The 25,812-nt window shown below is 41.2% G+C and overlaps 2 protein-coding genes across 2 annotated transcripts in view; both read right to left on the bottom strand.

Moving 5' to 3' along the window:
* Nucleotides 1–7,046, bottom strand: part of c5 (complement component 5) — a 39,375-nt gene extending 32,329 nt beyond the window's left edge. The window contains exons 1-8 of the mRNA XM_044333667.1: nucleotides 6,607–7,046; nucleotides 5,768–5,957; nucleotides 5,514–5,667; nucleotides 4,172–4,242; nucleotides 3,963–4,060; nucleotides 1,017–1,099; nucleotides 816–906; nucleotides 612–717 (exon numbers count right to left, since the gene is read on the bottom strand). Coding sequence (XP_044189602.1) covers nucleotides 612–717; nucleotides 816–906; nucleotides 1,017–1,099; nucleotides 3,963–4,060; nucleotides 4,172–4,242; nucleotides 5,514–5,667; nucleotides 5,768–5,957; nucleotides 6,607–6,674 — 861 coding nt within the window. The 5' untranslated portion in view covers nucleotides 6,675–7,046. The remainder of the gene's footprint in view (nucleotides 1–611; nucleotides 718–815; nucleotides 907–1,016; nucleotides 1,100–3,962; nucleotides 4,061–4,171; nucleotides 4,243–5,513; nucleotides 5,668–5,767; nucleotides 5,958–6,606) is intronic.
* A 1,573-nt stretch (nucleotides 7,047–8,619) lies between these two features.
* On the bottom strand, nucleotides 8,620–17,480 carry LOC122968786 (PR domain zinc finger protein 12-like). The gene is made up of 6 exons (XM_044334268.1): nucleotides 16,870–17,480; nucleotides 15,200–15,265; nucleotides 14,471–14,595; nucleotides 13,154–13,309; nucleotides 11,704–11,818; nucleotides 8,620–11,620 (listed from the first exon to the last, which is right to left on the bottom strand). Exons 1-6 carry the CDS (start codon nucleotides 17,126–17,128, stop codon nucleotides 11,124–11,126), a joined length of 1,218 nt encoding a protein of 405 aa, XP_044190203.1. The 5' UTR covers nucleotides 17,129–17,480; the 3' UTR covers nucleotides 8,620–11,123.
* Nucleotides 17,481–25,812: the final 8,332 nt, after the last annotated feature.

Here is a 25,812-nt window from a genome sequence, read left to right as displayed (position 1 = left end):
AACCATTCGAGTTATTACAAAGTTTTTAGCGACTTTTTTTCAGCACAGTGTCATAAGTCATCTATTAAAGTTTGAAGCCGATACCATTAACGCCCTCGGAGGAGATAGCATTTGTTCAGGGTCCAAAATTGGGGCAAAGTCTTATTTTGAAAGGCTAATTGTGGACTTCCTGTTGGATTTAGGTCAGGGGTGTCAGTGTATGATTTGTAGGTCTTGATGAGACGAATAACTGAGTTTTGGTTTGATCTCTTTATGACATTCCTACGGGCCGTGGCGGCCATTTTAGTTAGGTGGCGCTAGAGAGGACATTTTGGCACTTTGGGGGTTAATTTTTACATTTGATCAAATTTTTCACCAGACCTGATGTGTGTGCCAAATTTGGTGAGTTTTTGAGCATGTTTAACGGGTCAAATTAAGGGTTTAAGTGGCGTAATAATAAAGAAAGAAACAAACAAACAAACAAACACATGAAAAACAATAGACTACTGTTTTACATTAGTCCTCTGCCTTCTGGGCTCGGTCCCTAATAATAATAATAATAAAACAGACCATTCTAAGTTGAGTGCAGGTGTGTATTATATCTGCAGTAGATCAGAGTTCAGGGTTCTTACTCTCTCAGTGGTTATGGACTTTGGGATGATAATGGTGTCCGTCTTGGTAACGTAGCCGTAACGCAGAAACACCTCGCCGTCAGCCACCGGAGCACCGTGGAGATACCTGAGACAGGTAAACATATACATTCAGGGAATTATGTATCAGACAGATCATTTAAACTGCTTCTGTTCTGGATCTCTGAACACGATGTGTTTATTCACCTGGCTGAGACCTTGAAGTTGAAATGTTTGAAGTTTCCGTAGCTGATGAAGTTCGTTTGTGGTTCCACCAGGATGGAGAAACTGGGAAGAACTGACACAGGAACAGTTAAAATGTACATTTAATTTACACTTATTTGCATAATAATAATTACATACCGTTACTATGCCTAAACTTATATAAGAAAGATAATTTGGTGTTACCGTATTCTCTAACTTCAAAGTCTGCTTTTGCTGTTGTGGTGAAATCATTAGAATATGCAGCTTCAATGAACCAAATCCCCAACCTGGAATCACATTAATAACATTATACGCAGCCTGGAATCACATTAATAACATTACACACAGCCTGGAATCACATTAATAACATTACACACAGCCTGGAATCAGATTAATAACATTACACGCAGCCTGGAATCACATTAATAACATTACACACAGCCTGGAATCAAATTAATAACATTACACGCAGCCTGGAATCAGATTAATAACATTACACACAGCCTGGAATCACATTAATAACATTACACACAGCCTGGAATCAAATTAATAACATTACACGCAGCCTGGAATCAGATTAATAACATTACACGCAGCCTGGAATCACATTAATAACATTACACGCAACCTGGAATCAGATTAATAACATTACATGCAGCCTGGAATCACATTAATAACATTACATGCAGCCTGGAATCACATTCAGGGTTTCCACCAGTTTATTGCAAGCTGAGTCTGAGTGTCAAGGATTTTATTTTTAAATGTATTTTAAGATGTTTTCTAAACTAAAATGTGTTATATGAATAGTGTAGCAGAGAGCCGTAAAACTTGGTGACCAAGGGAGACATGAGAGCAGCTGCTCGCTGCAACAGCTGGCGTTATGAGAGAACAGGAGGGAGGACAGACTCTCTGGCTCTCTGCCGCTCTTTGTTGCTCTCTGCCGCTCTTTGTTGCTCTCTGCTGCTCTCTGCTACTCTTTGCTGCTCTCTGTTACTCTCTGCTGTTCTCTGTTGCTCTCTGCTGTTCTCTGCTGCTCTCTGTTACTCTGCTGTTCTCTGTTGCTCTCTGCTGCTCTCTGCTGCTCTCTGTTACTCTCTGCTGTTCTCTGCTGCTCTCTGCTGCTCTCTGTTACTCTCTGCTGCTCTCTGCTGCTCTCTGTTACTCTGTTACTCTCTGCTGCTCTCTGTTGCTCTCTGTTACTCTCTGCTGCTCTCTGTTACTCTCTGCTGCTCTCTGCTGCTCTCTGTTACTCTCTGCTGCTCTCTGTTACTCTCTGCTGCTCTCTGCTGCTCTCTGTTACTCTCTGCTGCTCTCTGTTACTCTCTGCTGTTCTCTGCTGCTCTCTGCTGCTCTCTGTTACTCTCTGCTGCTCTCTGCTGCTCTCTGTTACTCTCTGCTGCTCTCTGTTACTCTGTTACTCTCTGCTGCTCTCTGTTGCTCTCTACTGTTCTCTACTGTTCTCTGCTGCTCTCTGTTGCTCTCTACTGTTCTCTACTGTTCTCTACTGTTCTCTACTGTTCTCTGCTGTTCTCTGCTGTTCTCTGCTGCTCTCTGCGGTTTGACTCACGGACACTTTCTGCTGATAATAGCAGCATCTGTCATCTGACTGCATTGATAACACACTTAGTATTTTACAAATTAGAGTTTTTTTATTTGATAAATGTAGGTGCTGATACGCGAAAATTAACTAAATAGGTTTTATTTCTATAAAAAAAAGCAAAACAACGGTGGGCAAGTAATGTAATCAGTGTATATCCGAACACCTTTACAAACCACAACACATTTTGCTGCACAGCATAACCTCCCTCCGCCAGGCCAACAATTCTGGTGGAAACCCTAACATTAATAACATCACAGACAGCCTGGAATCACATTAACGACTGTATGAGCCAAACTTTGAAATTAAAGGGGACCTACGATGCTTTTCCTTATTTTCAGTCATTTATATAATGTTACAATGTCAGATGTTCATATGCCTGAGCCGACCTCGGCTGGTGACGGATTTCTTTATATGGTCATCTGCTCCAAGCACAGCACGCCAGTTCACTGCTCTGCTCTGCTGACATGATGGTGTTTTCCCAGTGATTTATGGGTAGTCACACCGAGCCATGACTCCATTACACAGCAGGGCAAAGTGAAATAAGTAGTTTACCTGTTGGAGGTGTGCTGGTCGTCTGCAGCTCTGTGTTATTTCAAACTGATCTGATCAATAAACAGCTCCAAATATTTCCAGATGTTGTTCTGTCAACTGTTTTTTAACACTACTAACGAAGCTCCGCTAATGCAGTGAGGAACATGTTTAATTTTCTGTAAATTCTTCACAATAAAAGTCTCCTGTTATTTAGTCATTTAAAAGGCTTTAATATGAAGCAGTAAAGCAGGAAACGTTGGGTTTTTATTGGTGGTAACTTAACACAACTGATAGGCTGCCCCTTGGCAGGCTTCCTGAAGCTGGCCAATCAGAACAGAGTGGGCTCATTGGGAGGCGGGCCTTAAAGAGACAGGAGCTAAAACTGCCTGTTAGAGGCTGAACTGAGGGGCTGCATAAAGGGCCCGTTTAAGATAAATAAGGAGTTTTCAATGGTGAATCATGCAAAGCTGCTCTAGTAGAGTCCAAAAATAAAAACATAGAGCTGGAAATGAGCATAACAGGTCCCCTTTAATTTGTTTTTGTTGTTCTTATTCATCCTTGTGTGCCGGCCTTAATAAACTATGGTTAAAATATATGTTTTTTATAATATAAAGGCTTGACGTTTAAATGTAAGAATTAAGAATTAAGTTTAAGCAGAAGTACGTAATTTAATTTACTTATTTGGGAAGAATTTCATGCACCTTGGCAAATAAGTACTGCCTCTTTAAGAGAGAGAGTGCCGTATGCAACACCTGTCGGCAGTCAGTTCAGGTTCATTAGTTCAGACATGGTGTAGCTGTGGAGGTTTCTTACCGTGTCCTTTGGAATTTATTTTGGTATCCCAAACTTACTGGACCTTACAACAAAGGTGTGTATTGTTTCATCGTACAAGGACTAGTGTGGATAATTGGAGGCAGGACACACGTAAGCAACTTTGCCTCTACAACATTACAGACTCACCTTAAAGACCCTACAGACTGAAATATCTCTATATTCTGTGTGGTGTTTTAAGTTCTTACTTTGGTCTGATGGGGATCTTGAAGGGATTTTGCATGGAAGGGATTCCATTGTTGACATCAATCATCTCCACGATGTCCACTATTTTATGATCCGGGTCCTGAACATGAAATGAAAATAAAGATGAAAGGAGACATGAAAGAAACAAACTTGTTGAAACATGTTGTAATGTATTGCTGCCCCCGCTGGTCCAGCAGGTCATTACACTCACCCTGAAGGTCAGGAACACGCTACGATTGGCTGGCCTCAGCTCCTGGTTCAGGGAGAACGCCCTCACCTTGACTGCACACACACACACACCAGATAAATGATGAATTTAACGTTACTTCATGTATGTAGCCATCAAAAGCATTTCTAAAACCCTTTTAGGTTCCTCATTGTCACAAGAGTCAGCCAGAACCCAACCAGGACAAACATGTGACCCGGTGAACATACTGAACTCTTCACTGGGCAATATAGGCTAGGTCAAGCCAATAAGAACGTTTCCATGACAACAGTAGGAAACAAACATGGCGTCTGTACTGAAGAAAGACAAAAACAAAACACAGACGACGTGTGACCCAAACAGAATGGAGTCACGTTGTTGTTTGTGTATTTATCTGACTTGATGATCGATTCGATAGCAACTATTACATTAATTGACATATTTTTTTGATTGGAGAGTTTATAATTCAGCGTCCTGTTTCTCTCTCAGCAGTTAGTTTGATGTAACTCAAGTACTGATGTTAGATAAAGGTCTCAGTGGTGAAACTGTAGTGTAGCCCAGTCCTGTTGAGAGAGGGCTAGCATGACGCTAATGCTAACATGGTGACGGACAGCACACATAAGTAAGAAGTTATTGCGGTGAGTTAGTTATTGTTCTGTGTTTTATATGACGTTTGTTTTTAATGTTTTCCTTTGTAAGTCGATAGGTTTCATGTTAAAGCTTGTTAAGAAGAGGAAGAACATTTTCTACGTGTTTTAAAGTGTTCATGGGAACTTATTTGGCATGAAAATGAATTAATTGAATGTTTAGTATTTTTCTGTTAGTGGTACAGCAGTCAGGCTCTGAATGCTTTGGGTTTATCTGTGAAAATGAAAATATGACAGACGTTGAGCTTGATAATGAATTTAGTTTTGTTAATAAATTCTGCTGAAAGCATCCTGTCTGACAACAAACACTTCTGTGTGTTTGATGAGCGACGGGGAATTCCTGTCTGACTGAAGAAGTGACAAAGTTCAACTAGAGCACTGATAGGCAAATAGTGGCCCGTGGGCTAAATCTGGCCCTCTATCAAAAATATTTGGCCCCAAAACATCAAAACTTTTACATGACTCATTATAAATCTGCAGTAGATAACAATGTAAACACAAGGCTCATAACATCTGCTCTCATACAACCCTAAAACTTGATTTTGATCAATTTTTAGAAGCAAGACAAGACATTTAACCTCCACACGGTCTAGTAATTGCTCATCGGCCAACAGGTCAGACTGCTCTTCTTTGTGTGTTGTGCTGTTTTAAACTGTCAAACAGTTGAGCAGTTGCACTAAAACCTGTGACAACAGTCTCACCCTTCTGTTGCGGCGTGTACAGCGGTTTGTCGGTCTGGATGAACAGGAAGCCGTTGGAGCGGCTGACAGCGATGGGCACATTCTGGTTGAACTCTGCTGATTGGACGTGGAGGATCACATGCTTCATGGTCTCCTTCAGCTGCCCTCGGAAGAGCTGGAGAAGAGACATCATGAGTAAACTCTCTGGTTAGTGTAAGTGCAGATAAACCAACAACCATCTGGCTCAGTGTGTGTGTATGTGTGTGATGACTCACTTGGACTTTGACGGCAGCCTGGTAGTTGTTCTGGCTGTTCAGGGTCACGGCCTCCTCCACCAGATGAGGCTGAGACATGGAGGGCCTCAAGAAGACATGGACCCTCACCTCACCTGAATAACCAAATAACTGCAGCACCACCGTCTCCACGGCGTCCACGTGCAGCGTGAGAGGAGCTGTTATCAGATACCTGAGAGAGAAGACATCTGATGTAAACTGAAGCATAAAGCTGTTTACATGCGTTTCATTTGTCTTAAAATATTCACACTAATTTTGGTTCATGTTCATGTTTGCTAGCTCCTAGCTTCCTTTCCTTAGTTGGCACCTTGCTGCATTTCTTGGTCTGTAACTAATGATTACTTTCATTATTAGTTAACCTGCTGGTTTCACGATTAATTATTAAATTAAAATGTCAGAAAATAGGGGGAAAAAAAGCCTGTTTTAATCAAATTGTTCATCTATTTTGTCAGACCAAGAGTCCAAAACCCAAAGATGTTCAGTTTATCATCATATAGAACAAAGAAAAGCATGAAGTCATCACATATGAGAAGCTGAAACCAAAACATTTTGGCATATTTGCTTAAAAAAATGACTAAAATGATTATTCGTCCAATTGTTGCAGCTCTAGTGTCCATCAGTAGTGTATATATCATATGTACAAATGCATCCTTATGGAAACCTAAAAGTGGTGTTGCAGGCTCTGGCAAAGTTTTAAAACCTTTAACCTGCAGCTACCAGAGCGCCTCAAACAGCTGATGAATTCAGTTTAATGTTGTGTAATTAGTAGTTCATTAAGCAGTAATTAATGCCTTAATAGATGAAACAAAATGTTGACTCACGTTCTGGACTGAGCCTCCGTCCTCCAACAGAGACAACACACACACAGCAGGAGAACACACACCTTCATCCCGACGACGCCGAGGACACATCGCTGACTGAGAGACCTGACTGACCGGCAGACTGACACAGAGATTTATTTGTTATTGATCAACTCAACTATTGGCAAATTCCTGTAAATCATCAGAAAGTAGGGCAGCGTGGGGCTTGTTCTGTTGTTGTGTATGTAGAGCTGAGTGTGTGTTTCAAAGGTACGTTTACTCAGCCTGTGTTTTCTCATCTTACTCAACTCTGCTTGCTGTTATCAGCTCATCACACCGTCATCAAATCAGAAAGCAGAACTTCAGATTTATTTGTTGTTTTCTCTTCATTCTGCAGTGAAAACATGAATATGTATCAGCAGAGACAAAATATCAGAACTAGTTATTTTTGGGGGTGATCACAGATAATACAGTTATAGTTATATAGTTGCATCCAGGATCCTAAACTGACACAGATCAGACCACAAACCCCCGTCTGTTTTATTACAGGAAGTGTATGAAACCCGCCACCTGCAGGCTGCAGAAATCATTAAAACCACAACATCAACAAACATCCTGATGATTGAACCGTCCAGACAGGATGAACATCACGGGGGGGGGGGGGGGGGTCAGTAATCCTTCTCAGCCATAACTCAGATCTGAACACACAGACATGAAACACATATTGATATGATTCAGTGTGACTTCCTGAGGATCAATATCTCTGATGTGATCACCAATAAACCTCCATAAAACCACTGAGAAACAGAAGAAAGAGTTTTCTTCAGTATGGCAGTGATCAGTGATCGTTACACTGCAGACAGGAAGCTGCTAACAGCTGATTCACACAACAACAACAAATCAGGTGTAAAAACATGTGAAAGAGAAAAGCAGCACATCTGATGAGCTTTATGGAGTCTTTTATTTGATTCTGTGGTCATACTGGTTCAAACTCTGGACGGGATTTAAATGACAGAAGGTAATATTCAAATCACAACACCTGAACTGGACTACAGTCATCAAGTCATTTTAAGCTGCATTAGTTGACTTTTTGGCCACTTGGGGGCAGCAGAGTGAAGTGAAAACACAACATCTGTCATGTTATCAGTTTATAAAGCAGCTGTGGAGAACATGCAGCAGACACACAGCAACATGTTGTTCATATCAGCAACACCTTTCTCATTACACTATATGATTTATTGTTTTTCTGATTGGTTCCCTGCATGGTTCCAACACACAGCAGCTCATTTTACACACAAACACAACAACTCATGTGTCAATCAGACACGCTGACATACAAACACAACAACAGGAAGCACATGAGGATCTTTATTACATCACTGTTTTATTGTGTTTATGTAGTTTAATGGTTGATAGTGTATAAATGTGTATATAGTGTAAATAGTCAGATGTGTAGCTCTCTATAGAACATGAAAGTGTAACTTATCATTTTGTCAATTTAACAAAGTATAAAGCTACCAGGAACCACCAAAAGAAAAATGACACCGGCGCCTATAAACATGTACAAATCTTTAATGATAATCACTGAAAATCTTGTTATATAACAGTTCAAAGTTGTTAAAATATAGTTTTACTGTTCATACACCAATACAGTGGAGACATTTAAGAAATGAAGCTATAATACAGTTTATTTACATGTAAAGTCATATTATCACAATTAGTTTTTGTGCCTTTTTCATTGAAAGTATATGAAAGCCTGTAACATCACTGACAATATTAATAATCTAGTTTTAACATATCTTTCAAAATGTATTATGAACATCATCACTTTTAACTGGTTTTCTCAGCTTGTGTATTGTATACATGATGTATATAGATATATATAGATAAAGTTATGTGACTATAAATAAAACTTATAGTAGTATCTGGCTATAAGATTTAACTGATATGTCACTGAAAGAAAGATCCAGTTCCTGCAACAGTTATTGAAACTGAGCTTCATATAAACACAGATTAACACACACAAACAAAGGGTAAAGGTCAAGTAATACTTTATTAGGAGTATATAGGCTCAAATACAATGTCCTCTATAGAAGTCAACATAACATACTTCATATACTGATACATGTGTCATATATGACCTCGTACATATACACATATACAGAGATAAAGTGACAGCTGAATTATATTCTGGGCATAAAGCACATCTCATGTTTATATTCACATTCTTCTTTCACTATTTACAACCCATGAAGAGAAAAGCTAAAGGGACTCGGCTGATATTTAACTTCTATTTTCATGTTATTCTGAATCCTCAACATTAGTTTATACAGATATCAGACTTCAGGGGGAAAAACATTTACAAAGATCAGACATTATTGATTCTAATATGCCGACTGCATCCGATCAGTCTGAAAGAAAAAGGCCTGAGATCCAATTTGGGCCTCAAGTCATAGATTAAGAACCACAGACATAAACTGGTAATAATAATAATAATAATAATAATAATAATAATAATAATAATAATAACAATAATAAAATACTTTTACATTTCAAGTTCTGCCTGTTTTAATAAGTAGTGAGCTTCTTTAAAGGACTCTGCTGAGTTTGTAGTAGATTTACTGTTCGGTCAGTAAAGCTGAAGTGATGAAAACAAAACAAAGATCATCCATGATGCTAACACTTTAGCATGCAGCTAACTTTGAGCAACACTGCATAGACTTCAAAGTCCTGAAATATGATTCCTTTTTTAATCTCATGCACGCAAGATGAAAACTAATCATCTTTTATGGACTTCAGCACTTCGTACTGTGCTATTAGTAAAGTATGCTAAAGGTATAGCATCTTGCTTACCATCTGCTAAGCTAACACATTGTTAAATCTTAGCGTTGAGATGCTAAGTGTTAGCATGGAGCTTACTGTCACTCAACATTTCAGTTATTTTAAAATGTAAAAACTATTACCCAACGGTGGCTAGCATCGCTCAGCATGGTACATGCTAAAGTGTTAGTTAGCATGGCGGGAGTTTTATTAAGGCTCTGATGATACTTGAATAAGTACGTTATAGGATCTTTACTACTTTATGTTAAATTGTTGAGATGTTAATATTAATATTTACATTCCACGAGGTCGTGTTCACACATAAACAGACATTAACGCTTGCAGCTGCTCAGATGTGAAATGTTAATTTGAGCTTTAGCATGTAGCTGCTAACATGGCTAACATGTTAGCATGGTTTCTTTAAACTGACCAGCAGGATAATCTACCAGAAACTCAGGAAACTCCTCTGAAGGAGCCTCAGTGTTCAGACTGTAGCGCCTCCTTGTTTACAACACTCACATTACAACCTTTAACTGCATGCAAACCAAAGCACGACATCATCATCATCATCATCTCAAAGATACTGACGTGGACGGGTGGAGTTACTGGCAAACACCGTCTCTTCATGCAACATCATCAGAGTTTATAACAAGTTTCAGAGTCTTCTCGTCTTTTAAACATTTAAATAAAGACGTAGCAGACTTTAACTGGTGTGTGAGTGTATCTGTGTTTATCTGAGTGTGTGTGTGTGTGTGTGTGTGTATGTGTGTGTGTGTGTGTGTGTGCACATGATTAACACCAACACAAACCTCCGACCCCCAGCTTTACCTCTGATCAGTCTGATTGATTTTGTGTTTAGAGAACAAGCTAACAGCTGATGTTAAAGCGACACTGAGGAGTGTTTGTTGTAAATTGTTACCCAGGTAGCTGAAAATGTCTCAAATGGCTCGAATCATTCAGTTATTCAGATTCAGTTATTTAGCGACATCTGCTGGCTAATCCTGACATCATTAACAGATTAAAACCTCATCCTTTATGTTTTGATCAATAAAGATTTCATCTGTAATTTAAAAAAAGGAGCACTTTTAACCAGTTTACAGCTCGGCTTTGTTTTTGGCACGTTGAAGTGAGTCATTGTTAAATATTCTGCTGTCAAAGGTCAGTAACGTGTTGAACGGTTTGTTGGTTTCTCATCATTATTTTTATGATCTTAACTGATGGTCTGATCCCACATGTGGTCCAACATCAGCCTGATAATCAGACTGACAGTGTGACATGCTGCTCATGTTTTCTGCTCTAACTAATCAGCAGTGACCTGATGTATCCGTCCGGTCGACGTCGTGTTCAGTGGACACGGACGCTGTCGGAGGAGGAAACTCAACGTTTATCATGTTAATCAAAGAAATACGTTGATCTAAGAGTCGATGTTTCTGTGTGTCGACTTACAGCAACTCTCACAAGTTAATGTCTTCTTTCTTAATCTCACCTATAAAACTCAGTTTGCTTTGCTGTTAACTGTTTGAATCACTGAACAATTCAGAGGTTTGAGGTCTGGAGTCAAAATACCAGAACGCTCAGCCCCGGTTGGCCAGACTGGTTACCTGGGTAACAGGGTACACCTGGATCTGAACAGGCTTCTGTCTTAGTTTGTTTAAATATTTAATCTTGTTTTTCAGGTACGATGTGTGTGTGTGTGTGTGTAGTTTGGTGTGTCTCCCTCACAGCACCATGGTGGGAATGTGGTGAACCAGTGACGCGGGATGCGGCATGGCGGTCAGCTGTGGAGGGTTAGAAGTAGGAGGTGAGTGATCAGCGTGCACGCCTCCTCCTCCTCCCACCACCACTACTCCTCTGCCGGGGGCCCCGGGGTCGCCGCCGGTGGGCCGGTGCCTGGCGCTCTTCTGGTGCGCCCGCAGGCCGGCCAGCTGCGAGTACGCGGACTGGCAGACGTTGCACTTGTAGGGCCGCTCGCCGGTGTGCAGCCGGACGTGGTTCCTCAGCGTGGACGACTGGCTGAAGCGGCGGTTGCAGAAGCGGCAGACGAACGGCTTGTCCAGCGTGTGGATGCGCATGTGGGAGCGCAGGTTGCTGCGGGAGTTGAAGCCGCGATGGCAGATGACGCAACGCATGCGGCCGAGACTTGTGGAGGATGAAGAGGAGGAGGAGGAGGAGGAGGAGGAGGAGGAAGAGGAGCCTTCACAGGTGTGGAACTCATCTGTGAGGAGGAGGAGGGAGAAATGTTTCAGACTGATGTCGGACTGAAGGAGTATATTATGAACAATAATCCGTAATCTTTACCGCTCTTTGTCTTCTTGACGTGTTCTTCGTCTCCTCCAGGAATTCCAGGGATTCCCAGGAAGGTGTTGTGGGAGTTTCCGTACCAGACCAGCAGCTCCTGGTCCGGAGGGATCGTCTGAGGAGGAAACATGGAGGTTCATCATCTGTCTGCTTCAGAACATATGAATATACATAATATATCAGACACTCTATATGTGCGTTGGTGTGTTTTTTGTTTGTTTGTTTTTTCCCGTGTTGAGACGTTTTGTTTGTTCATTCAACAAAATCAATAAAAAGTATAAATTACACATAAAAAAATGTGTATAAATATCAAGAACAAAGACATCGATTCCTTAAAGTTAGAGGTTGTTTGTTTGAACTGTTTCTGATTGAATCTTGAACCTTCAGCTTTCAGCCAGCAGAGGGCGCCACAGTCCTGATCTGCTGCTGCTGCTGCTGCTCTTCCTCTGAGGATGACTCAGTTTACTGCCGACTACAAAACATCAAAATTCTTCCTTTTTCTTTTTCCTATCATGTTGTGCATCTGCGTGAACTCTTATTATTTCAGGTACAGTTGATATTTTGGATGTTCACGGTTAAATTCAGTGTTTAAATTAAGACGTTTAAAGAATCGTGACAGTAGACTGATCAGACTCTCAGGGGCCTCGTGCAGGGTTTAGATGTTTTAAATTCACATGTGGACGTTCGTGGTTTTGCAGACGGGAAAGTTTAATTTGAGCTTTCTTCTGTTTGAAATAAACTGAAATCTTCTGCTGCGTTAAAACAAAACACGGAGCTGCATTCAAATGACGAGATGAAATATAAAGCAGGAAGTCTGAATGGATGGACGACAACACCACACCAATCCGTTCTCACCAATACAGTGAAAGAGGAATGTAGCTGGTGTCACTGTGGGCGAATTCTTTATTCATAAGATGAGATGACTCAAGAAAAAGTTTATTATTGTTTTGTTTCTAACAGATTTTAACATGTTCTCTGCTAAAAACTCAGAAAACAATAAAGCTGTAAAATGTGTGAGATATTTATGGTTTTGTAACTTTTCTTTATAGACCAGATTCATGTTGTTGTTTTCTTTTATCTCTACTGATTATCTTACCTGCTTATCTTTTCTATATATTAATTTTGAAAGTACAGTATTTTCTTTTTTTATTCAGGATACGAGAATTAATTGTGTCAAGATTTATATTATATCTGTCTCCTGGTATCTTTTTTTGTCTGTGTAATGTTCTGTAATGACTGTTTTATATGTTTGCAATAGAAAAAGGGGAAAAAGGTGTTTAAAGGTTTGTGAGACAAATGAAGTGAGATTTCAGTTGAGAAATTGGAAAATTGACTTAAGAAGATTATTTAATGGTTATGGATCAAACCAAGTGACAATGATGCTGCCTCTCTGGTAAATTATCTGACCCTGTTTTCTGACCCAGCAGACTGACGCGAGGCGTTCACTGACCTCCACAGCCTTGTAGAAGATGCTGCTGCCGATCTGAACCACCTCCAGGTTCTGCTCCTGCTCGTTCCTCGCACATTTAATGTACGTCATCCAGCTCCTCTGGTCCTCCTGACTGGCATCGATGAAATACCTGACTGTCCCGTCCTCATTAAATACCTGATGAGGAGGAGAGAGGCCAAACATTCATCCAGTTATCTTTCCTAACATCTAACAACATTATATGTAAATAACTGGGAGGCTACTGGTTAGTAGCACCAAGTCAGTAAGTTAAGTTTTCTTGTTTTTTAGCCCATCAACCAATAAGTTTGGTTGTTTGTGCAATTCAGCGGTTTAGTTGGTCAGTTAATTAGCAGGCTAGCTGGCTTTTAGACAGTTAGCCAGTTAGCCATTTACTGGTAGTTAGCTAGTTACCTATAGTCGCAAATTAAATCTTGTCTATCAGGTAACCATATAAGTTAGTTAGTTATTTAGCTAGCTGACTGGATGACAATCACTCTGTTAGCTAGTCAGGTGGTTAGTTAGGCAGCAGGCTGGCTGACTAGTACAGGTAGTCGGCTAATTACCTGCAGCAGCAAATGAGATATTGTCATCCACGTAGTTATTCATTTAGCTAACTGGCTGGTTAGCCAGTGAAGTGGTTAGTTAGGTAGCATGATAATAATCAGCCATCAGTCAGGAAGTTGGTTTGCAATTGCTAACTAGCTAGCTGGCTGGTCACTCAGCCAGACAGGTTGTTACAGGTAGTTGGCTAATTACGTACAATGGGTAGTTAAAGCTATATTGGTTAGCCAATCCGTTAGCTAACTGCCTGTTGGACAGTTAGTCAGTTTGCTAGAAACTAACGCGTCATTCATTAAGTGAATTAGATTGTTGTGACTTTGTGCTTTTAGTGTGTTGGGTTTTTTTTTTTGTTTCTTTTTTAGGGTCATTTTAACTAAAAACATCTTTAAGTACCTTGAAAAGCGCTCGATAAAGAAAATATATAAATATATTATTGTTAGTGAGATAACTGGATGGCAGTCAGCCAGACAGTTAGTTAGTTAGTTAGTTAGTTAGTTAGCATAAGGTATTTGTGTCGTTACCTACAGTAGCTGGTTAGAGCGAACCAATCAGTAGCTGGTTTGTTGGTCAGCAATCAATCAGTTATCTAGTTGGTTAGTGAACTAGCCTGTTACAGATCCTAGACTCTCTGTTAGTTGTTAATGTGTTTGCTAGTAGTCCGTTTGCAGCAGTATTTAATGTTCTGTTAAATGTGACGTAGGCCTGAATACAAATATGAGTGTAAATATAAATATGAGTAAAGATGAACTGGTTTACCTCCCACATGAGGTTGTTGTTCTTGTACAGGTCGATGTGTTCAGGTGAGATGAGGCGTCCGGTGAAAGGTCCCATTTCTGTTCCTGCTTTAATCCACGTTTTAGAGAAAATACCCAAACCTTCTCCTGCCAGACCGAAACACACAGAGACACACAAACAAACACAAACACACAGAGACAGAGACAGAGACAGATCTGTTACTGATGTTACTCTGCTGCTTGTTTTATTCTGCAGGATCACACAATAACATAAAAACGACATGATGCTACATGATGTCCTCTGACAGCACAGACAGCTGTAGAAGGTCAAACATGTTACTGACTGATGATTTTCGTCCGTTCATCCTGATCTCAGACTGACACTGAAGAGAAAGCAGCTGCATTCAGGCGTCACTGATCAATAACATCAGACTGCAGTGATGAAGACCAAAGACTTTCTGCTCTACATGAGTGTCTTCATCATCAGCCGTTACTAAGATATTCAGTTTTATATCATGTATGACAAAGAAAAGAAAAGCATGAAATATTCACATTTTAACAGCTATTTTTGGGGGAATTTTTGCTCAAAAAAAGGACTAAAATGATTCTTTGATGATTGAAACGGTTGCAGATGAATTTTCTGTTGACTGTGTTCTCGGTGCAGCTCTACCTGGATGTGATGTTTATTTATGCATCATGCATCACAAACACAGCAGCAGAAATAAATAGATGCAGTTTTTTTTTTTTTTACCTGGAACTGAACTCTGAGCGATGATCACCTCGCTGGGTAAAACCAGACTGGACAACTTCTGGACCTCTGCACACAAAAAAAACACACAAAAACACACACACTTAATATCAAACCCGACGGACTCTTCTTCTGGAGGTTTGACAGCATTATAAACGCTCAGTGTGTGTGTGTGTGTGTGTGTGTGTTTGGGTTTATTTGTGAGGTGGATGATGTTGAGGATGTGGAGAAGTTGAACTTTCCTATAAACAGTGAAAGCAGCGTGAAGCTGCTGCTGCAGCAAAAAAAAGAGTAAATGGCAGAAAAAGAGAGAAAGAAAAAAGGAGGTTAAATGCGCTTTTTTCTCACTGAATGGCCACATTATGTGTTGACCCCCCCCCAACACCCCCCCGCTGACACACTGGAGACAAATCTAAATTCATGACGGCTTTTCAAGGAGCTGGAGACACATTTTATGCTCAAATGTGAAAAAAATACAGTTGATACAATAGATTAAAGTAAATAAAATTTAAAAAAATGCAAAAAGAAAGTGAGAAAACGTCTCTTTGCTCCTTTATGTCACAACCTGTTTCACGGTCCGGACGGAGCGTGAAACAGGTTGTGACATAAAGGAGCAAAGAGATTGAAAAGGAGATAAAAGTGTTGGAAGATTATCCGAATTTAAAACCAGAGAAGAAGAAAAGAAAAAAAGCTCATAAATGCCATCAGGAGAGACCTTACACACACACACACACACACACACACACACACACACACACACACACACACACATTTACATGGAAACGACATTCCTGCAGATTAGTTAATAATAAATCAGAAAGAATTGAAGCTTTAACGGCTCCGATGAAATTATTACTAACGAATTTCACCAAAAACTGAAACGAATTTTACAAGAAAATCAAATTATAATTAAAAGAAAATAAAAAAAAAAATCCATCCAGTAAAAAACAGAAAACAGGCCGCGAGAAGCTTTTTATTCTTCAACAAGGAAAATATATTTATTATCATAATGTTTCAGATATTTAAAAAATAAAAGCAGGTGGTCGCTTAATCAATGAATGAATTGATTGATAAATGATAAATAATCTTGTAGCAGCAGGTGGAATTTAAAGCCGTATTGATTAGACTGATTAATGAGCAATTATTACTTTTATATAAATTTTTGTTTTTATCGCCAGAAAGAAGTTTAAACTGAAAAACGGAAGTTGATCGATTAGTTTAATTGATTCATCGGATCTGAAGCTTCCAACATGTAATTGATTAATAAATAAATTATTATTATTATTTTTTTTTTTTTAACATAAAATCAGAATCTGCATGAAGAAAAAAAAGCTGGATGATCAGATGATAAAGAATCAATTTAAAGTTTAATCGATCAAAATCTAAAAAATAGAAGTTTTACATTTTAAAATCATTTAATTATAATCAGAAGTTCTTAAAGTATAAAACTGATAAATGAGAGGAATCATATGATTATCCACCGCGTGCATCATATCAATAGATGATGTTATTGATACAGCTGCTGCTTTCATGTATGAAAATATTCATATTTATCAGTAAAAACAGTCAAAAGTAGAAAATGTTCCTCTAAATGTCAATAAATCAGATCAACTGAATTAAAGTGATGATTCATATTTCATGTTGAATTGTTTGAGTTCATTGACGTCACTGACCTCCGGAGAAGGACTGCGCGAGCACCTCTGCGGTGAAGGCGGTCTTGGGGCTCGCGCTCGGCGCGGTTCGGTCCTCGTGCTGCAGGTGATGCTGGTGCGCGTGGTGGTGCGGCTGCTCGCCCAGCACGTGCCTCCAGCGGCCGTACAGGAAGCTGTGCAGGATGTCCGAGGTGATGATGTCCGCCAGAGAGAGCGGCTGCTGCTGCGGCTTGAAGCCCGGCTTCAGGCCCAGCGAGGAGCCGGGCAGCACGGAGCCCATGACGGGGGGCGGCGGGGGGCCGGGGAGCCGGGGAGCCGGGAGCCGGGGTCAGGTGGAGAAAACTTTTTTTTTTTTTTTTAAATCCAGCAAATTGTCAGAGTGAATCAGTAATAAAAGCTCCACTTCTTCTTCTTCTTCTTCTTCTTCTTCTTCTTCTTCTTCTTCTTCCTTTTATAAACTAATTCAACAAGAGGTCATGCAGGAGTCCTTTAATAAGCTGCAGCTTGTTGCTTCCTGTTTCTGGATGAAATTGTTTAAGAAAAGAAGTTAAAGCGTCAAATAGTTGAAATGAAGTTAAAGTGGTAAAAATTAAAAACAGAATCAAGTGTTAATAGAAGATTATCAGGAGGCTGAAATAAAGCAGAGAGAAGCAGAGAGGCTCTATATAGTCTGTCATCACCTCCTCCTGCACGAGGGAGGAGAGAGAGAGAGAGAGAGGGAGAGAGAGAGAGAGAGAGAGAGAGAGAGAGAGAGTGTGTGTGTGTGTGTGTGTGTGAGTGTGTGTGTGAGTGTGTGTGTGTGTGTGAGTGTGTGTGTGTGTGTGTGTGTGTGTGTGTGTGTGTGTGTGTGTGTGTGTGTGAGTGTGTGTGTGTGTGTGAGTGTGTGTGTGTGTGTGTGTGAGTGTGTGTGTGTGTGTGTGTGTGTGTGTGTCTCGTGACATCGTTAGACAGAGGGGCAGAAACAGAATCTGTTTTTGTCATTTATGTTTCCAGGTTTGATGATGAATCTGAAACTATTCTCATCATTTTTATAATAGAAAAAAACTCAACATGCCACATTCACAGCTGGTGATTTGTGTTATTTTATATCTTTGGGTTTTGAACTGTTGGTCGTGAGAACATTTCATCCAGTAGAACCAGTGAGTCTACTGGGCAGCAGTGCAGCTTTGACTGGTTGGTGACTAAAACTCAACATGTGATAATAAAACACTGAGACAGTAACATCTGTCTACTGGTTTATACCCACATTTAGAGAACAGGTTCCCAGTGTTCCCAGTGTTCCCAGTGTGTTAAAGCAGCAGTCAGGTGTCTGTAATCATTCCTCCTGTTCATACTGGATATTAAAAGATCCTTCAAATGTGCTTTAATGTTAGTGATGGAGGATAAAATCTTTGGCATCAGATTCTCTCTTTGTGTTTCTCTGTTGAGCTGCAGGTGGAAGTTTAGTAACAGAAAGACTTTAACAGTAAACAGACTGTAACGTAGAAACAGATCTACTGGAGATCTACTGGAGATCTACTGGAGATCTACTGGAGATCTACTGGATTTAACTCATTTAGACGCTGAAGCTTCATATGAACTCAGAGGTCATGATGAACAGCAGCATCATCTGGACTCAACAAGCATTTTTATGAACTTGTGAACAATTGTGATGAAAATAATTCTTTTTCATATTTTCTCTCTTTCTTTTTGTTCTCAGATTGTGATTGGTCCGTCTCAACCTGTGGACCTGTTCTGTACCTGCAGCAGGTTCGTTGGCGTGTTGGTTCAGACTCACCTGTCTGAATGAGGACAGGTGTGTTTAAAGGCACCAGAGAAGAAGACTGGACATCCCATGATCCTCAGATTAAATGAAAATTCATCATAAAATGTCAGAAAACAGTAAAATATGCTCGTTATGATTTCCCAGAGTCAAAGGTGACGTCTTTAAATGTCTTTAAATGTCTTTAAATGTCTTTAAACGTCTTTAAATGTCTGGTTTTGATCAACAGTCTAAAACTCAAAGAAAAGCTTTAAATCGTCTCATTTGTGGAGCTGAAACCAAAACATATTTTACATTTTTTGCTTTAAAAATGAGACAGATGATGAACAGAACCAGCATCAGTGAGTTTGAGTTGAAGCATGAAGCTTCTTTTGTCATCTGAACGTAATAAAAGACACAAACTAGTTTCCTACTTTAGTTATTTGTGTGTTTTCCTGCTGACTCACTGACACCAAGCAGGGCTTTTATTCTGAAAATACTTCAGAATAAAACATTCCTTTAACGTCTTCATGTCAGAGAGATGAAGAGCAGGAAACAAGAAGTGATTCACAACATCATGATGTTTGATTACAGCTTCCAGATAAAGTTTTCTTCTTCTCTCCTCATATATTGATGAGATGATGCTCTTCATCCTCATCCTCAAACTGTCCTGATGCTTTATAGAAACTTTAAGATCTTCATCATTTAAACTCACTGATGTGTTTTAATCAAATAGTTGAAAAATGTTCAGCAGTGGAATGTGAGCTGAGGAAGAGGAGGAGGAGGAGGAGGAGGAGGAGGAGGAGGAGGAGGTGTGCAGCAGTGTGAGTGACAGAGCAGGAAAACAGATTAGAGGACAGATTACCAAGACAACAGCTGCTTTCTTCATCCCTCCTCCTCCTCCTCCTCCTCCTGTCGTCTCTCAACAGGATTATTATTCTCTCTTTCACTCTGATCTGTATTTATGAGCTTTTAAACATTTATTGTCGACACTCGTGAGCGCGAGACACACACACACACACACACACACACTCACAGACTCACACACACACACTCACACACACACACACACACTCACACACACACACACACACTCACACACACTCACACACACTCACACACACACACACACACACTCACACACACACACACACACACACACACACTCACACACACACACACACACTCACACACACACACACACACTCACACACACTCACACACACACACACACACTCACACACACACACACACACTCACACACTCACACACACACACACATTTTTTATTGTCTGTCGGTTGAAACATCAGAATAAATATCATTTTTATTCATAAACGTTTATAATAATTGTATTGTAAAATAAAACATTCTTCAAACAAAAGATTAAATTCCAACAAAGATGTTTTAGTGAAATAAAAATGTGAAATGTTGGTTTTGTGTTTTTATGGTTTATGATGTTGAACATGAATCAACCTGCTGATGGCGGGAAAGAAAACATGTTTGTGAATATATAATATATAAATATGTTTTATTTGTCATTTTCATTCAAAGTAAATATTCGTTTCATTTCATATTTTTCTTTCTGGGATTCTTTTTTTTAAATGTGAAATATGTGAAATAAATCGACAGGAACCTCCGGCGGCCTCAGACGCTTCCGGCGGCTCAGTGAGTCTCTTCCAGCCGGCTCCCTGCTCTCCTGCAGCGGCTTCAACCCGCGGCTCTCCTCCGCCGGAGCTCCCGGAGCTTCCGTGCGTAACGGCTCCTGCCAAAACACCGCGCGGCCGCGCGCTTTTGTCCCGAGAGACAGAAAGAAAGAAAGAAAGAAAATCCGGGAATAATGGCAGATTTGCAAATGTTTCTCAATTGATTTGACTCAATGAACGCTGGATTTTCTTTTTTTTTCTGTCTCTTTCTTTTCTTTTTGAGGAGGAGAGTTTGGCTGCAGCCGCTACGCACGCGGGGCGAGCGGGAGTTTATTAATGGAGAGCCGCGTCTTTATTGAAGGAGGACACGCTTTAATGAGCTTTTTACAACAAAAAGCCCTCAGTGAGTGTGTCCCGGTGTCCTCTACGCCTTTATACGCTTTATACTCCACTACACGCAGCCAATCAGAAACCACTTTACTGTCCAAAAAGACGACGGGAAGTCAGGAGGCGGAGGAGCGGCAGGTGACTGGCACGCGTAAAGACAAGAGAGGAGGAGAGGAGAGGAGAGGAGAGGAGGAGAGAGGAGGAGGGGAGAGGAGAGGAGGAGAGAGGAGAGGAGGAGAGGAGGAGAGAGGAGGAGAGAGGAGAGGAGGAGAGAGGAGAGGAGGAGAGGAGGAGAGAGGAGAGGAGGAGAGAGGAGAGGAGGAGAGAGGAGGAGAGGAGGAGAGGAGAGAGGAGAGGAGGAGAGGAGAGGAGGAGAGGAGGAGAGGAGAGAGGAGAGGAGGAGAGGAGGAGAGAGGAGGAGAGAGGAGGAGAGGAGGAGAGAGGAGGAGAGAGGAGGAGAGGAGGAGAGAGGAGGAGAGAGGAGAGGAGGAGAGAGGAGAGGAGGAGAGGAGGAGAGGAGAGAGGAGAGGAGAGGAGAGGAGGAGAGAGGAGGAGAGGAGGAGAGAGGAGAGAGGAGGAGAGAGGAGAGGAGGAGAGAGGAGGAGAGGAGGAGAGAGGAGGAGAGGAGGAGAGAGGAGGAGAGGAGGAGAGAGGAGAGGAGGAGAGGAGGAGAGAGGAGGAGAGAGGAGGAGAGAGGAGGAGAGGAGGAGAGAGGAGGAGAGAGGAGGAGAGGAGGAGAGAGGAGGAGAGAGGAGGAGAGAGGAGGAGAGAGGAGGAGAGGAGGAGAGAGGAGGAGAGAGGAGGAGAGAGGAGGAGAGAGGAGAGGAGGAGAGAGGAGAGGAGGAGAGAGGAGGAGAGAGGAGGAGAGGAGGAGAGAGGAGGAGAGGAGGAGAGAGGAGGAGAGAGGAGAGGAGGAGAGAGGAGGAGAGGAGGAGAGAGGAGGAGAGGAGGAGAGAGGAGGAGAGAGGAGAGGAGGAGAGAGGAGGAGAGGAGGAGAGAGGAGGAGAGAGGAGAGGAGGAGAGAGGAGGAGAGGAGGAGAGAGGAGGAGAGAGGAGAGGAGGAGAGAGGAGGAGAGGAGGAGAGAGGAGGAGAGAGGAGAGGAGGAGAGAGGAGGAGAGGAGGAGAGAGGAGAGAGGAGGAGAGGAGGAGAGGAGGAGAGGAGGAGAGAGGAGGAGAAGAAAGAAAAGTGGAGAAAGAGGTGTTTGGATGAGTTTAGGATGGAGAGGAGGTGAAAAGAGGAGGAGGAGGAGGAGGAGGAGGTGGTGGGAATGAGCCCAAATGGCGCAGTAATATTGTTCCGCTAACATCATTAGTATTCATGCTCCGGACAGACGCAGCATGTGCGCCGCTAATAATCCTCCTTTAAAAGCCTTTTAATAATCATCCGGACAGAAGAAAGCCTGTTCAGCTGCTCGGGAATCAAAATCAAACGCTCCTTTTTGTTGTTGTTGTTGTTCAGGGTTTAGTTTGCAGCAGCTTGTCGCCGTTTTCTCACAGCTCATCTTCATCATCATCATCACCATCCTCCTCCTCCTCCTCCTCATCATCATCATCATCAGCTCGTTAAAGCTGCATTAATGTTTGTGTTGAGGAGCAGGAAGCTGCAAGAAGAAACATCACGTTCAACTAGTTATTAACGCTGATATCTGCATTTATAACTGTCTACGTTTAGTCACAGCTGCATGTTGATGGAAATGATGCACAAATAAAATGTTGTTATATTTATTTTATAGTTTACAAACACATTTTAACTTCTAAAAATGATCCAAACAATATGAATCCAAATACAGGTGAAAAGTGAACCTTGAGTTCAGTTTTGTATTTAATTCAATTAAAAAAAAACGTGCAGAGATTTGAAGGTTCTCTGTTCAGTCTGCTGATGGAACTAATAACTGTTAATCAGTCAGCGAGTTAATCAATCAGTCAGTCAGTCAGACTGATCAGCACTTAATGGAGCTGCACTAATTGATGACGAGTCTAATTGGCAGGTTAATTAAGTGGCTGAAGGAGCTGCAGTCTGAGGAAACGCAGTGAATATCCAGCAGTCAGTTAATGTTCAGTCAGCTGACGCGTCTCACTGTTTAAATCCATAAAACATATTTTATTGTTCTAGTCTTCCAACACAGCGACGTGTGACATCATCTGCTGGTTTAACTGGAGCCGGTTTGAAGCTTCAACTCTGAGCTTCCAGTGTTTCCTATTACGCTCTCAAAACACGCCAAGCTAATGCTAGCTTACTGGGAACACTGGGCGCTGCACACCTGAGCTGAGCCTCAAATCACATACTCCTGTTTGCACTTTGTACTTACTGGCGTAGCGTGAGTTTCTACAGCGTACAGTCGTCTCAAATCAAACTCGGCTGTTGTGCACTTACCAGAAAATGACGATCGCAAATCAGCATTAGCTAGCGTTAGCATTCATGCTACCAAATTGTTACAGACTGCTAACTTAACCTAATAAACATACTGATGGCTTATATCCAACAACAGTATAGTGGTGCTTAGTGCTAAAAACACGTTTAACTTACATTTGTATAATGTGGTGATGTTCACCGTAGTTACAACGTACCCGGCCGCCATTTCCAGTTTGAAAAGTGGTCCCTCCCCTTCCGCTACGTAGCCAAGATGGCGACCATTGAGGGCGAGAAGTTCCCACTCAACTTTTTGACCGTTTTAAGAGCACCATCCAGGTTCTCACAGTGCATTTTTCCATACTTCTCAGCGTGAGACACAGCACTAGGCTAATGTTAGCTACTTTAGCTAAACTGTGCTGACAGGGCAGATATTAAACTCAACACCTGCACAGCAGACATAAAAGCTACTATAAGTCTTTAAATCTTATGAACGGAGTAATAATTTCTAAATTGACCAGCAGCACATTTATTAGAGGGTCTGGATTTAGAGATGTAGACCAGAATGACTCAGTGTTTCTAGAGAGAAGTTGAGGTTTTTGGGAGTCAGTTGGAGCAGCTAGCGGCCGTCGGTGAAACTTAAAGGTTCTTCAGACTCAAGATGTGAAGCTGCTGGTTGGACGGAGCGTGAGGTCGACAGTCAGATCGGTGCAGTCGATCGATCAGCAGTAATGTTGTTGTCGTACCGGCCGAAGGAGCTGAGCTGGAAGACAAAACTCTCAATTTACCAGTTGGTCTACGTTCTAACTCTCACCTGTGTCGCCAGCTGACAGATCACAGGTACGAACGGCTGAAGTGTGTTTCCTCTGCAGCTCGTCTGGAAATGCTGCTCTTATGTCACAAAAGCAGCCAGCGGAGGTAGTTTGATGTCCAGGAGACCTGGAACAGACCCAGAACACACTGGAGGGACAACGTATCTCTTCTGGCCTGGAAACCATGAATGTATTCAGGAGAACTGGACACCGACTCAAAGATGGCGATATGTTGATTTGATTTGATTTGATTTATTGATTGGGACAGTGAGCAGTTTTAAACATTAAAGATGCACTGCACCGGAGTTAGCTTGAAGCTAATTTGCATCCGTAGGGCCCCAAACATACAACAACACAACAACAAACAGTACAAAGCAAAAAAACAGTTTCTAATATGTCTTAAATTTGCCAAGTTGTACTTAATGCTTTTAACCGTTTTTCTAACATGTTTCTTAAAGTTCCAATATCAGCGTTAGGAGGTTGTACCATAGTCTTAGAGAATAAACATAACCTTTGTCTTGTTTACATTTAGACTCAGACATGATTGATCAAGCTAATGTGTGATCCTTTCTAATGCAATCGTTAGCTTAGCAGCAGCTAACTCAGCTGTTTTTGCATGTGTGTACACAACAGTGTCATCTGCATACATTTGTAGTTCTGCATCATGACACTGTTGAGGGAGATTATTAATATATAGACTAAATAATAAGGGATCTAACACTGACTCTTGTGGAACACCCATTGTGCACTTCATGTTACTGGACAGTGTGTCACCAACTTGAACACATTGTCTCCTATTAGATAAATATGAAGACATCCATGCCAGCTCTAGATGAGAAGTTACATTTAAAACATCATGATTGACTGTGTCGAATGCTTTACGCAGATCTAAAAATACACCAACTACTCCTCCTTTATCAAGTCTTGATTTAATTTGTTCTATTAAGTGCAAGGTAGCAGTTTCAGCCGTGTTTCCACTGCTCCTGTCAGCTCCTCGTTCACTTTAATGAGATAAAATAATTTAATCATGCAGCTCGTTTATACTTTCCAGACTGAATGGATCAAAACCTGATAATAAAATGAGTCATTCACTGTTTACAGCTGCTCCTCCCCTGAGGAGTTTTGGGTCAGCGTGCATCACGTGACAGACAGGAAGTTGTAATTACACAGTTTGACCACTAAGTCAAACTGGCTTCACAGTCCGGTGCTGTTACTGGGAGGGGGTTGCTGGGAATGTCTGGAGATCCTCCAGGTGGAACTGGGAGAAGGATGTCTTTGTTAGTCTGGGATCTGTGTGGCGGAAAAAAAAAGATATTTTGGAAAAGTTCAGTTTCTGGGCGAGAAAAACGTTTTACTGTGGACTGAAGGTGGAAACACAGAGAGAGACGCATGAATTTACCTGCTCAGTGTGGACGTTCACAATGACACCAGTGAGTCTTAAAGCAGCAGTCAGGTGTCTGTAATCATTCCTCCTGTTCATACTGGATATTAAAAGATCCTTCAAATGTGCTTTAATGGAAGTGATGGAGTCATTTACTGCAAAAATGCATTTAAAAAAAGTCTGTGTGAAGCTTCTATTCAGCTTCAGCAGTCTGAGTTAGTCATATCAAGTGGATATCTGACACATTTACAGTCTTTTTAGCATCAAATTCCCTCTTTGTGTTTCCTCGGACAGTGTTTCCCTGTTGAGCTGCAGGTGGAAGTATAGTAACAAAAAGAGGAACTTTGGCACTAAAAAGACTGTAACGTTGAAAGATATCTACTTGATTTGACTCATTTGGACGCTGAAGCTTCCATTGTAAGGTGATTATGAAGGGATCTTCTAATGGTCAGTATGAACAGGAGGAATGATTACAGCAGATAAATGAACATGTTACTCTCTCACACATGTTCAGCTGTCCACATACTTTTGGCCTCTTGCTGCTGTGGTCGACTGAGAGCGACAGACAGACAGACAGACAGTTTATGGCCTCTGTTGGTCCCTTTGCTTCATGGGAAAACATTTGGACCAGATCCAGATCACCATCAC

This window comes from Thunnus albacares, chromosome 2, assembly GCF_914725855.1.
Source record: "Thunnus albacares chromosome 2, fThuAlb1.1, whole genome shotgun sequence".
NCBI classification, from domain to species: Eukaryota; Metazoa; Chordata; class Actinopteri; order Scombriformes; family Scombridae; genus Thunnus; species Thunnus albacares.
This window is presented reverse-complemented; position numbering and strand designations above follow the sequence as displayed.

Coding starts and splice junctions, on each gene's coding strand:
- LOC122968786 (XM_044334268.1), bottom strand. CDS start 17,128: ATGGGCTCCGTGCTGCCCGGCTCCTCGCTGGGCCTGAAGCCGGGCTTC. Junction 13,310..14,470: donor ACAACAACCTCATGTGGGAG/GTAAACCAGTTC, acceptor CCTCCTCATCAG/GTATTTAATGAGGACGGGAC. Junction 11,621..11,703: donor CGTCAAGAAGACAAAGAGCG/GTAAAGATTACG, acceptor TCCTCCTCACAG/ATGAGTTCCACACCTGTGAA.